The following is a 13,442-nucleotide window of genomic DNA, read 5'->3' on the forward strand; positions in this document are numbered from 1 at the left end:
AGTGCTATGTCCTGCCCTATTGCCCAGGCTCAGAGATGCTCATGAGAGCCCCTTGCAGGGCACCAGCTTGCATCTTCAACAATGTAGCTGGGGTCTTCAGGGAGATGTCTGCTCTGGAACGTGTGCAGTAGCCAGACTGGCTGAGCATGTACAGCAAATGGTTCAGAAGAGAGGCTTGTGCTTGGCTCAGTCCTCAGGATCATTCAGCCATAGGCTCCCTGTGTGCTGCCTCTCCAGGCAGCCAACTCTTCCTGGGCCCTCGTTTGTGCACTAGCTTCACTTCTGTTCCCCAGAGGCTCTGGACCTGCCTGGAGTGGGAAGGCTGCATGTATGGCAGTTGCATGGCAGTGGGCAAGCCCACCATCCCCCGTCTGCTTCTGGACACCTGCCAGGCTCCCTCCAAACTTAGGGCATCAAATGAAATTGTCAGTCAGTGCAGGCTTCATCCAAGATAAGGCTTGGCCCAAGGGTTTCCCCTGGCTGCTCTGATCATGACCTTGAGCTCAACCCCTCTGCAGCCTAGCCCGCATGTAAACTCTCACCCCAGGTGCCGCTGGCCAATCTGGGGTGGGAGCTCAGGGTTTGCTCTGAGCACAAGCTGTCTCTTTCAGATCTACATTCACTGCCTGCTGACTGCATGGGGCCAGGAGAGCCTCACAAGCCTGGGGAAGAAGTCCTGCTATTACAACAGTACCTCCTTCAGGTCTGTTCAGCCATTCAGTGCATTACTGGGGGATATAACCAAAGCACCCCATAACACTGGGACTAGTGCGGCTCTCCAACAGAAGAAACAGCTGGCAGGGCTGTTGCAATAGTCACATCTGGGGAAGTGCTTTTTCACAAATGAGACACCACTCCAGAGCATCTGTCAAACAGTGCCTGGAGAAGGCTCTCTAGGCTATGCTTGGAGGGAGGGCATATGTGACTAAACTGGAGCCACCATGACCTGGCTCAAATGTGGCTCCCCTGCCAACATGATGCCATTGCAGGCAGGGTATGGAGGGGACTGGCACTAGGGAGGGTACCTCCCAGAAGCGGGTTTGAATCCAGCTCTGATCAGTAGTTACCATTGGTGGTTGTAGCCTATGTGGAAGTAGGGGGTTTCCATTCAGTTCTAGTGGGCAAGCTTCCACATGGAAATGGCCACCACAACTGTCACCAGCTGGTGGGTTCTCTGCAGAGAACCCACCAAGGCTATAATGGTGTGGGGCTGGCCTGTCCTCAAAGTGCCTGCTTGTGGGGCTATATGGGCTACCCTCTCTGTAGGACCACTCCTGACCCCAGATGTGCTGTGCAGGGACTGCTGCCCAGTGACTCCTTCCTCTCACTATCTCCAGCTGGCAGAACCTAGAGGACCCTTCCCAAAACTTAAAGTGTAGCTGCTGTGACAGCCACTGCCCTGCTGACTCTGCTCCGCCAGGAGAACTAAGAGGTACCAGGACCCTGTGTCCATTATCTTCTCTGCATGCTTGATACTGTGCAACCAGATTGTATGGGCAGTTGGTGAGTGCTCCCCAAACAGAATGTGGGGAGGCTGGGGTGTGGTCACTGTCTTGGCTGCAGAGATCCAGATGTTCTCTGCTGGGGCTATCTCAGCAGACTGCAGGCAGGACCTTGCAGCAATGCCATAAGAGGGTGCTTCATCTGCCCAGGGGGAGGGCTTCTGGATTCCTGGTATCATCCACTCTGCTGTGGCCAGTTAGCATTAGGCTCCCCATTGGACTTGAGTGGTTGTGAGGGCAACAACACATCCAACAAGAGTGGGGCAATGTTGAGGAAATGTGCTCTTCTGTGAGCCTCGATACATGGTGAGGAGGGGGAAGTCTAGCTATCCAACAGGAGCCGGTCACAACCACCTCCCTGCTCTGGTGGGGACACCAACACAAAGGCCCCATCTAACATCAGACTGTGGGCAGCCTCCACTCCATCCTATGGAGCACTTTGTTGGTTGCTACATGGTATCAAACCACCTTGCCAAATCAAGCTGTGGCACCTGAGGTGGGTATTGGACCCTCTCACACAAGTAACCCCTGCTCTGTTAACCAAAACCCTCTCAATATGGCAGTGCAGCCTGTAGTGACTAGCTTGGACAGAGCAGTGTAGCTGCATGCTGGGACCTGTAACCTCCATCTCCTTGTGGCATGAAGGTGGCTGCAGCCATCCCATAGATCTCCATGGCTGTGGTCAGCTGCCTCTGTAGTAAAGTGACTGGACAACCCAGTCTGAGTGTGGGTACAAAGACCTGTTTTCCTCCAGAGTTTGTAGGTGAAGGGATGCTCCACAGAAAGGTAGCTGGCCCCTTGACGGTGCACAAGGAAGAGGCTCCATGGTATGAAGGTAGGTGCGAATGAGACCTGCCAAACTCCTTGTATTGGGAGGGAAGTGGGAATGACTAACTTAGACTCTCAGGTCCTTCCAACCCTACTACACCTGGAAATGGCTAAGACAATGCTAAAAGCTCTGTTGGCACTGGTCTGAGTAAGAAGGCAGTACTTGGTTCTTTAGCTGGCATTGCTTGTAACCACAGTTCTGGGCATTTCTCTGTAGGTGGCATCTAATGAATGGCTATGCACATGGCACAGATACACAAATGCAGGGCTCTTAGCCTTAGACTGGCTTCTCCTGCGGTTACATTGTAATTTGGTCCACTTGGTCTGGACTCAACCCCTGAATGTCTCTCTCCCCTAGAACAATGCCGCACCCTGAAGAAGCTTCTGCTGGTGGGTGTTGCTTTTGTCGGCAGCTGTCTAGTGGGAGCCCTCTTTGTAGGAGGACTCTTAGCTCTGGCTCTGGCCTTGTTCCGGTCATACCAGCGCAGCAAAGGGCAAAGGCTGCTGAGGAAGAGGAAGGAGTACCCCTACCATACAGAGCTGCAGAGTGTGGTGAACGCCCTCGTGACTGCTGAAGAGATGCAGAAGGATGAGAGAGAATCCAGCATAGACTACAACTTGAATACAGATGCACCAGAGAAGGAATAACCAGCCCTTCAAGCTACAATAAATGCTCTGTTTCTCTAATGTTCATCTCTTGTCTTACTTCCCTCTGCTGACAAATGGGGGTGATGGGGAGGAGTCAAAAGCCAAGGAGTTGGGGCTCTGTGTGAAGCTCAGCAATAACAGGTGCAAGTACTGGTGTCCTGACATGCAAGTGCACTTGCCACCTATGCACAGGGCCAATCTCTGCCTTGAATTGACCTGTAACAATGAACCAGGGGACCTTCCTAGTAGCAAATGACTCAGAAAATAGGGCTGGAGTATAGGGCATCTCAAGGCTAGCAGTTAAATCTCTGAAAACAGGCTGAACAGTCAACCAAAGCTGTGCTAGAGGTCAGGGCCAATGCTCTGAGGCTAGAGCTGCAGGCTGGGGTGCTACAGTGGGCACCACCCAAATCCTGCATTTTCTGGTGTCTGTATGTTGCATTGTCTGCTTCTGTGAGGCTTAGAGGAAGGGAGAGACAAACCTCCTCACTTCTCTCCCTGCCAGCATATCATGGCTATTAAGACTGTCCCTGCACTAAAGCAGAGGGAGCCTAACTAACTAGTCCAATAGCACATGGAACTGGAGTGAATTCAGGTTAAAGCAGTTTATTCTGAGGAGAGGGAATTGCTAGTTTTGACTAGTCAGGTTCCCACTGCAAGACAACAGCAGGAACTGGAGCCAGTTAGAGGAATGTGAGTTAGTGCAATTAACCCCCAGAACAGGGGTTTTTTCACAGTAAATACAGATCTCTCAATGGGCCAAAACTAACCTGTCCTGGGGCTTCCTTAGATACAGAATCTACCAGCCCTAGCCTGTATTTAATATCCCCTGGCACCACTGGGTTTTGGTAGCAATTGCACTTTTCCCCTCTTCCCCCTCTCCCCGAATCAGGCCACAAAGGACCAAGAACAACCCTGAAATCCCATGCTGCCAAAGCAGCTGGGCTTCCAGCATTTGGGTAGGGCAACAAGCTGCTGGCAATTCAGGCCTGGTGCTAATGCCTCTGAAGCAGGGGTGAGCCTGCACTGGGGCAGGGCTGCCCAGCCCACTTGCTCTCCTGCCCCCATGTCACAGTAAGTTGGTTTAATAGTAGAAAATTACTCTAAATACAGTGGAGTCAGTTGTGAGGTGAGGAGTTCCTTCTCCTCCCCCCCCCCCCCCCCCCCCCCAGCTTTAGCCATATTGGGGGCTGCCTCAGGAAGGAGGATGTTTCTCTTCTGCACCATAGAGTTTGCGGAGGCTGGAATCCATCAGGAAATCCACTGACCTGCAGAGAGGAGAGGCTGTGGTTACTTCAAACAGTTGTCTTCATTCTCCCATCCCATTCTGCCCTTGGCATGTCCCTTCATTCCATCAGCTGGGCCCCCTCTCCTAGCAAACAGCCCCAGAGCACTAGCTCACAGCGAGGAGTTACTTAAGGAAAGCATTTGTATCCATCTCTAATGTGATCAGTGTTGGGCCCTTAGTGAAAGGGTTAATCACATGGTCTCCTTTGATCTTCTTTCTCTCTCCTCCTAGCTGTTAAATCCCTTGAGAATAACATGAGGGGGAAAGGAGTCCAGGAGAGCTGGCTGTATTTTAAAGAATCCTTATTGAGGTTGCAGGAACAAACCATCCCGATGTGTGTAAATATGGCAGGCGACCAGCTTGGCTTAACAGTGAAATCTTCGGTGAGCTTAAACTCAAGAAGGAAGCTTACAAGAAGTGGAAGATTGGACAAATGACCAGGGAGGAGTATAAAAATATTGCTCAGGCATGCAGGAGTGAAATCAGGAAGGCCAAATCACACTTGCAGTTGCAGCTAGCAAGAGATGTTAAGAGTAACAAGAAAGGTTTCTTCAGGTATGTTAGCAACAAGAAAGTCAAGGAAAGTGTGAGCCCCTTACTGAATGAGGGAGACAACCTAGTGACAGAGGATGTGGGAAAAGCTAATGTACTCAGTGCTTTTTTGCCTCTGTCTTCACAAACAAGGTCAGCTCCCAGACTGCTGCACTGGGCAGCACAGTATAGGGAGGAGGTGACCAGGTTCTCTGTGAAGAAAGAAGTGGTTCAGGACTATTTAGGAAAGGTGGACAAGCACAAGTCCATGGGGCCAGCTGCGCTGCATCCGAGGGTGCTAAAGGAGTTGGCGGATGTGATTGCAGCGCCATTGGCCATTATCTTTGAAAACTCATGGCGATCTGGGGAGGTCCCGGATGACAGGAAAAAGGCTAATGTAGTGCCCATCTTTAAAAAAGGGAAGGAGGAGGATCCGGGGAACTACAGGCCAGTCAGCCTCACCTCAGTCCCTGGAAAAATCATGGAGCAGGTCCTCAAGGAATCAATTATGAAGCACTTAGAGGAGAGGAAAGTGATCAGGAACAGTCCGCATGGATTCACCAAGGGCAAGTCGTGCCTGACTAACCTAATTGCCTTCTATGAGGCGATAACTGGGTCTGTGGATGAGGGGAAAGCAGTGCATGTGTTATTCCTTGACTTTAGCAAAGCTTTTGATACAGACTCCCACAGTATTCTTGCCAGCAAGTTAAAGAAGTATGGGCTGGATGAATGGACTATAAGGTGGATAGAAAGCTGGCTAGATTGTCGGGCTCTGGGTAGTGATCAATGGCTCCATGTCTAGTTGGCAGCTCGTTTCAAGCGGAGTGCCCCAAGGGTCAGTCCTGGGGCCGGTTTTGTTCAATATCTTCATTAATGATCTGGAGGATGGTGTGGAGTGCACTCTCAGCAAGTTTGCAGATGACACTAAACTTGGAGGAGTGGTAGATACGCAGGAGGGTAGGGATAGGATACAGAGGGACCTAGACAAATTAGAGGATTGGGCCAAAAGAAACCTGATGAGGTTCAACAAGGACAAGTGCAGAGTCCTGCACTTAGGACGGAAGAATCCCATTCACTTGTTACAGACTAAGGACCGAATGGCTAGGCAGCAGTTCTGCAGAAAAGGACCTAGGGGTTACAGTGGACGAGAAGCTGGATATGAGTCAGTGTGCCCTTGTTGCCAAGACGGCTAACGGCATTTTGGGCTGTATAAGTAGGGGCATTGCCAGCAGATCGAGGGACATGATCATTCCCCTCTATTCAGCATTGGTGAGGCCTCATCTGGAGTACTGTGTCCAGTTTTGGGCCCCACACTACAAGAAGGATGTGGAAAAATTGGAAAGAGTCCAGCGGAGGGCAACAAAAATGATTAGGGGGCTGGAGCACATGACTTATGAGGAGAAGCTGAGGGAACTGGGATTGTTTAGTCTGCAGAAGAGAAGAATGAGGGGGGATTTGATAGCTGCTTTCAACTACCTGAAAGGGGGTTCCAAAGAAGATGGATCTAGACTGTTCTCAGTGGTACCAGATGACAGAACAAGGAGCAATGGTCTCAAGTTGCAGTGGGGGAGGTTTAGGTTGGATATTAGGAAAAACTTTTTCACTTGGAGGGTGGTGAAGCACTGGAATGGGTTACCTAGGGAGGTGGTGGAATCTCCTTCCTTAGAGGTTTTTAAGGTCAGGCTTGACAAAGCCCTGGCTGGGATGATTTAGTTGGGATTAGGTCCTGCTTTGAGCAGGGGGTTGGACTAGATACCTCCTGAGGTCCCTTCCAACCCTGATATTCTATGATTCTAGGTGCTGCCCAGCCACTTGCTCTTTGATACTAGCTGCCTTTCTTCTCACACATAGCAGCCCCTATTAGAGGCAGCCAGGGGGCTGCTCTTAATTTCCAGCTACTTTTACAGCCCTCAGTGCGGGGGGATGCTTGGCATATGTCGGTGTAGCTAGTGCTCGCAGCGCTTCAAGTTGTCTGAGTGTGAGAATCTCACTTTTTAAAATGGAAACTCAGGTTCTATCCCTGTAGGGGGTGGAGAAAAGCTTGGAGCTGTGACCCTGAACAGCCAGGACACCAGCAACCAGCCAAAAACAATAGGGCTTTGGGGGTGTCTTTAAAAAAAGCCATGCTGGTGGGGGCCTGACTCATGATGTGTGGATGCCCGTGCTGGTAATACAGAGCGGGTGATAGGTGAAAGCAAAGAGCAGCACCGTGTGGGATGGCAAGATGCACCATGCACCACGTCCAGGCACCGGTGAGGGCTGAGGCCCTACGTGAACCAATCAACTTCAGCTTCCCAGGCCTGCACCAGCCTTTGCTTGGTGGCTTGTGGGTCATTTCTCAGTGTAGGAATTTCCTAGTGAGCACTGAGGCTTGTCATCAGCCCCAGGCTGGTATTAGCCATGCGCCCCTGCAGTCTGCCTGGGGCCATAACTCCTTGAAGCAATGGGCAGGGTTTAGCTATGAGCTAGCGCTGTGCTCGGCCAGATGTTCAACAGCAGCTGTGCCAGGAGAGGGTGACACCATGCTGGTGCAGGGCAATGGTGCAGCAAATTCCCCAGTGGTAGCTCCCTCTGAGCTGCTTGACAACAAACACACAGGTTGCACTTGCCAGAGGGCCTGGGGCATGAGGGGACTTTCAGCAGGAGTTGAGTGCCTGAGGCCTCGCTCCAAAGACACTCGGGCGTTGTTCCACTCTCATTAGGGGTTTGTGAGGCCCTGGGCCAGAGCAAGTGGGGCCCCTTCCGCTTGCAGTTCCCCCCTTCCCCCAGCACTCCAGCTGGGGAAATAAGGTTGGGGCATGGGGGCTTCCCCCCCCTCCCCTGCCTGGTGCTCCTGCCAGGGAGTGGGGTCAGGGTGCAGGGGCTTGCAAGGATCACTCACAAGGGTCACTTTTATCCCTAAGGCAGAGCACTACTGCCAAATGCTGCATTTTTAATGCCAAGCACTGTAGCTATCGCTGATAGCGACAGGGAAAACGAGGCACAAAGTGGCGCCATGACTTACCCAAGGCCATACCATGAGTCAATAGTGGAGTGAGGAGTCTTGACTCCTAGTCCTCTGCTCTAACACCCTGCCTCTCTATGCATGTCATGTACACTACCCCCTCCATCACCAGCTTCCCCCCAGGGCATCACAGGCCTCCGGCCTCTTGCCCAGAGTCCTGGGCCCCAGGTGTTGAGCCCTGATCCTGCCACCCGTGTTAACCCTCGGCATGCCAGGGAAGCCAGGCCAGCCCTTACCTGTCAATGGGCTTGATGATGACGGGAATGGCTGAGAGGCCGATGGCTGTGGTCATCCACTTCCGGATGGGCAGGGGCCAATGGGTCATGGTGCCCAGGAAGTAGAGGGAGGCAGCACAGATGCGGTTAATGGTGAAGCCGGGGATAGCCACAGAGGCCAGCGCCTGCCACACAAACGTATCCACCACAGCCACGGCCACCTGCGTCGTCTTCCCCACGTCATGTTCATGTGCCTGATGGGTGCAGCACAGAGAGCATGGAGAGCAGGGACACTGCACTGGAGGAGAGGGGCACAACAGCAGGGAGTGGGTGTGGGAGTGCACAGAGAGGAATGTACCACTGATGTGGAAGAGGGGGGTTCCATACTGGACCGTGTGTGTGTTTGGGGAAATGGTGCAGAGAGGAATGGACCACAGCAGAAGGCAAGCAGAGAAAACACGTTTGTTATGGGCTCTGTGTGCGCATGCTCTGTGTAGGTGTGTGTGCAGGTAGTGGGTGTACAGATCTCTGTGTGTGCGCACACATGTGTACATGTGTGTGTGCAGGTAGGGGGTGTACAGATCTCTGTGTGTGTGTCTAAGTGCACATGTGTACAGGGGTGTGCAGGTAGGGGTGTACAGGTGTGTGCATGCATGTGTACAGGTGTAGGTGCAGGTAGGGGGTGTACAGATCTCTGTGTGGGTTTGTGGGTGTGTGTGCAGGTTGGGGGTGTACAGATCTGTGCATGTGTGCACACATGTGCAGGTCTGGGATGTCAGGTCTGTGTGTGTTTGTACATGTCTGGGTGCGTGCATTAGCTCACCTGAGCAGGGCAGGTGCTGCCCTGGTGTGTGCAGGGTGTAGATCACAGCCTAGCAGCAGCTTTCCCCAGACAGATACCACCACTCAGGAACACGCCACAGAGTTCAGCTTGGCACTGCCGGGCAGCACAGCCGACACAGAGCAAGGAAGCTGCCAAGTCATTGCTGTGTCTGACAGGGATCCCACCCGCCGCTTCAAAGGGAGCCAGGCCTCCCCTGGCCCGCTCACCCAGACCATGGCACATGGCTCCCTGCTCTCTGGCTAACATTGGATGGTGGATCTGTGCTAGCAGGCTCTGACCCTCTGTCTCCAGCACGGTAGCAGGGCTCAGAGCATCCTCTTCCACACTCCTGGAGGTGCTGTAGCTGGCTTCTCTGGCTCCTGGATCTGCTGTCAGCTCCTGGCATGCCCTAAACCCAAATGCTTTTGCAGAGGATGGGCTCAGGAATGATCCCCCAGCCCAGAATATTGCACAGTTATGACACATCTGGCACTGGCCAATGTCAGACACAGGGCTCTGGACTGGATGGCGCAGGGGTCTCTTCCAGAGTGTCAGGGACATGGGATACTGCACTAGATGGACCACAAGTCTCTTCCTGCAGGGGAATTCTTATGGTCCTAACCTCCAGCTCTCCTGGAGACAGGGAGGTGAGTGAGAAAGGACTGAAAGGAAAAGGCAGGTGCATTTCACAGAATAGAGATGCAGGACACTACAAGTCCTGAGCTGACACCATGAATCAAAAGATGCCCAGGAACTTCAATCTGTGGAGTCTGATGCCTGTTGCAGGTGGAGTGGGAGAGAAAGACAGGGCCTCAGCACAGAGAGCTGTGCAGCGGAGGTGTGCAAGACTGACTTTGTCTGTGCAAAGATGGGGACTGCCCCTGGGCTCAGAGGCAGAAGCAGACTTTTGGTGCATGAGCAGGACTGGCCCGGTAGACAGGATCTGGGCAGGAATGAGAGGGAGGGTGGAGTTGGCAGATGAGAGAACTTGGCCCCAGGCTGCCCAGTTTGTCAGCAGGAGAGGGGAGCCCTTGTCCCATGGAAGGTCAGAGGCCCAACAGCGAGACCCACCCTAGCCTGCCCTTCCCCTGGCACTGCTCCCTCCACCAGGACCTGACCAGGGTCTAAGTGACAGGATCTTGCTCTGGCCCCTCTCTTTTAGGACACACACAGGCGATCCCCAGGGTCCAGGAGACAACCAGTTCTGGGGGGCGGTAACAGAAGGGTTTGAGAGCTCCAGGACACTTACAACAGCTGCCTTCTTTCCCTTATCAATCGCGTCAGCCGTCACATACGTAGTCGCCACCCCATAGCTCGCCCAGACCAGCGAGATGGGCACAATGGCTCTGAAGGACTCTCCAACTTCATTGGCGTAGCCTTTAAGAAAGGACAAGGTCGGAGAGGAGTTAAAACAAAAAAATGGTGGGACTCCAAGCTCCACCCACAACACCCCAGTAGCTAAATGATCAGCTGTCCACGTGTTGTCATTCAAGCATCAGCACTAGGCTTCAGAATGGCAGCTCTTTGCAACCAATGGGCAGCTCACGCCTCTCAGAGAGTGTCAGTCTCTCTGCAGACTGAACAGACAATTCTGCATCAGGTCACCTCTGGGATCAGGAGGCTGGGAACTGCACATGTAAATTCTGCAGGAGGTGCCGGCCCAGGAGAGAATAGGCCCTGGGTCCCTCCTCAGCAGGGCTGAGGCATGGGGCAGGGCAGCGTGGGCGAAGCTTGCCCTCTGCTGCACTACTCTGAGGCTCTCCAGGGCTCGCTCACGGATGCACCACACAGAGTTTCAGAGCAACCTGCTTCTCAGCAGTGCCTCCTGCGTTATTTTTAGCCCTGGTGCTCCCATACCTGAAGGTTGTGCCAGGTGCCTCCGGAGCACGGAATCACTGAGCCCTGGCAGATGCCTCACTAGTCTGGGGCTGACAGGCAGGAAGGTCACCTTGAGCGCTTGCCCTTTGTTCCCTGCATCGCCCTCCAGCAGCCCATCGTGAAGGGGTGGGCGGTGCCACCATGGGGCGAGCTGCCCGCTGAGGGTAGGGGCAGAAAGCCAGCCCCAGCGGGAAGATCCCATGGTGCGGGTAGTCACAGGAGCACATTTGACCCAGTGACTCAAAGAAGCCAAATGCTCCATAGTATGGCATGGGGACACGGCTCCCTTCTCTGCAATGCAACAATCGGGGCGGGGGTGGTGGGGAAGGAGCGCATGGGCGCCTGAATGTGCTGTGCACGGATTGCACAACAACACACACGCTATACACTGATCTATGTAAATCGGTGTGCGGTTACACAGCAACACACACACTCTATATTGCACAGCTACACAATAACACCCTGAAAAATCAGGCTGACAACCAACCCTTACAGCATTAGCTATGGAGTGTGGCTGCCTCTCTCCTCGGAGTACACACAGCCCCTTCCCCACGTGTGTGCGGCACCCTGGAGCCCAGGCAGCATGCCCTGCACGGACGGCTAGGTGTCTAACACAGCGGAAGCTCCTGCTCCCAGACACATCACTGACCATGGAGCTAGTGCCGCGCTGTGCACACGTTACACGGGCGGGGGGGTCAGGATCGGGCCCGCAGCGTGGCCGCGGCGGGCCGGCGTTACACGGGGTCAGGATCGGGCCCACACTCACCCAGGTAGCGCACCCACGTGTCGCGGTAGAGGTCGGTCTCGGCGGGGGGCCCCATGGCGCAGCGGCCGCTGGCTCCAGTCACGCCGGCCCCGGGTCAGCTGGCTCCATCCAGCCCGAGGGCGGTGTCAGCAAATCCCCGCCCCCGCGGGGCTAGGCGAGCGCGGGCGCTGCTAGTGGCGGGCCGATGGGAGCCAAGCTCAGCCAGCCCTTCCCCGGGACACATCTGCCGCCCGGCGCCGCCCGCAGCCGGGAGCTGCCTTCCCCAGCGAAGTCACACCAGAGATACTCTAGCACCCCCCCCCGCGCGCTGCCCCGTGGTGTGTGCAGTGTCACAAAGGCCCTGAGCTGCACCCCAGGGGGAGGGGGGAGACCTGCACAGAGCCAGGGTCCTGTGGGGGGGAGGGCTAAGCACCCCCAATAGCCAGGGGGCTCTGATGGACCCTGACTCACCCACCTTCCTGCTGCAAGGCCTGGGCCTGCAGCGTTGGGTCAGGGCCATCTCTACCAGAATAGTTGGCAGTAGCCTCCCCTGGGTCGGACCCCACTTTCCAGGCAGGAATAAAATCGGAAACCACACATGGATATTTCCAGCCTCAAGGGAGGGTCTTTCAGAAAGTTAAAAGGAGGAGGGGGTTGAGAGTCCCTGGCAGCTGAATCTAGACTCTCTGGGTTCATGGCTCTGATTGTGCTAAGACATCAGTGCATTATATAGGGGGTTGTTCTTATAGACAGAGCAGCCCCATTTCCTTATAATGGTCATTCCTTTCTACCAGAGCTCTATTCTGCTGGGAATAAATGACAGTGCAGGGCTAAACTGGGGTTATGAATTACAGTATTCCACTGGCATGTATGTTATCGTGTGCTCCTCTCTGTGAATCAGATTGTAATTTCCTTTCCAGAACTCAGCTTCAATTTATCATAGAATCAGGGCCGGCTCCAGCTTACCAAGCAGGTGCTTGGGGCGGCAGGTCCAGCTGTTCGGCGGACAGTCCCTCACTCCTACTCCGAGCGAAGGACCTCCCGCCGAATTGCCGCTGCAGATCGCGATCGCGGCTTTTTTTGTTTGTTTGGCGCTGCCTCTGCATAGAATATCAGAGTTAGAAGGGATCTCAGGAGGTCATCTAGTCTAACCCCCTGCTCAAAGCAGGACCAATCCCCAGACAGATTTTTGCCCCAGATCCCTAAGTGACCACCTTAAGGATTGAACTCACAACCCTGGGTTTAGCAGGCTAATGCTCAAACCACTGAGCTATCCCTGCCCCCTACTGGAACCACTCCTATTCAACGTATTCATAAACGATCTGGAGAAAGAGGTAAAAGGAGGTGACAAAATTTGTAGATACAAAACTACTCAACATAGTTAAGTCCCAGGCAGACTGTGAAGAGCTACAAAAGGATCTCACAAAACTGGGTGACTGGGCAACAAAATGGCAGATGAAATTCAATGTTGATAAATGCAAAGTAATGCACATTGAAAAACATAATCCCAACTATACATATACAATGATGGGATCTAAATTAGCTGTTATCACTCAAGAAAGAGATCTTGGAGTCATTGTGGATAGTTCTCTGAAAACATCCACTCAATCTGCAGCGGCAGTCAAGCCAACTGTTGGGAATCATTAAGAAAGGAATAGACAATAAGACAGAAAATATCAGATTGCCTCTATATAAACCCATGGTACACCCACATCTTGAATACTGCATGTAGATGTGGTCTCCCCATCTCAAAAAAGAGATATTGGAATTGGAAAAGGTTCAGAAAAGGACAACAAAAATGATTAGGGGTATGGAACAGCTGAGGAGAGATTAATAAGACTGGGACTTTTTCAGCTTGGAAAAGAGTTGACTAAGGGGGGATATGATATGACTGGTGTGGAGAAAGTAAATAAGGAAGTGTTATTTACTCCTTCTCATAACACAAGAACTAGGGGTTACCAAATGAAATGAATAAACAGC

General features: G+C 53.2%; 1 protein-coding gene across 2 annotated transcripts; it reads right to left on the reverse strand.

Annotated features, from left to right (window-relative positions):
• Nucleotides 1–4,136: 4,136 nt before the first annotated feature.
• Nucleotides 4,137–11,585, reverse strand: MTFP1 (mitochondrial fission process 1). Of its 2 annotated transcripts, none has more exons than XM_024201496.3 (4): nt 11,484–11,585; nt 10,089–10,216; nt 8,038–8,270; nt 4,137–4,246 (listed from the first exon to the last, which is right to left on the reverse strand). In XM_024201496.3, exons 1-4 carry the CDS (start codon nt 11,536–11,538, stop codon nt 4,174–4,176), a joined length of 489 nt encoding a protein of 162 aa, XP_024057264.2. In that variant the 5' UTR covers nt 11,539–11,585; the 3' UTR covers nt 4,137–4,173. The 2 variants fall into 2 exon arrangements, with proteins under 2 accessions (XP_024057264.2, XP_024057263.2); XM_024201495.3 differs by having other exon boundaries at nt 8,038–8,309.
• Nucleotides 11,586–13,442: the final 1,857 nt, after the last annotated feature.

Source organism: Terrapene carolina, unplaced genomic scaffold, assembly GCF_002925995.2.
Source record: "Terrapene carolina triunguis isolate 2854851 unplaced genomic scaffold, T_m_triunguis-2.0 Scaffold782, whole genome shotgun sequence".
NCBI classification, from domain to species: Eukaryota; Metazoa; Chordata; order Testudines; family Emydidae; genus Terrapene; species Terrapene triunguis.

What these genes read in the sequence shown, in the direction of transcription:
- MTFP1 (XM_024201495.3), bottom strand. Translation starts at nt 11,538, where the DNA reads ATGGGGCCCCCCGCCGAGACCGACCTCTACCGCGACACGTGGGTGCGC. An exon ending in CACGTGGGTGCGCTACCTGG is followed by an intron (nt 10,217 to 11,483) that starts GTGAGTGTGGGC and finishes CCTTTCTTAAAG; the next exon opens with GCTACGCCAATGAAGTTGGA. An exon ending in ATCATCAAGCCCATTGACAG is followed by an intron (nt 4,247 to 8,037) that starts GTAAGGGCTGGC and finishes TCCTCTCTGCAG; the next exon opens with GTCAGTGGATTTCCTGATGG.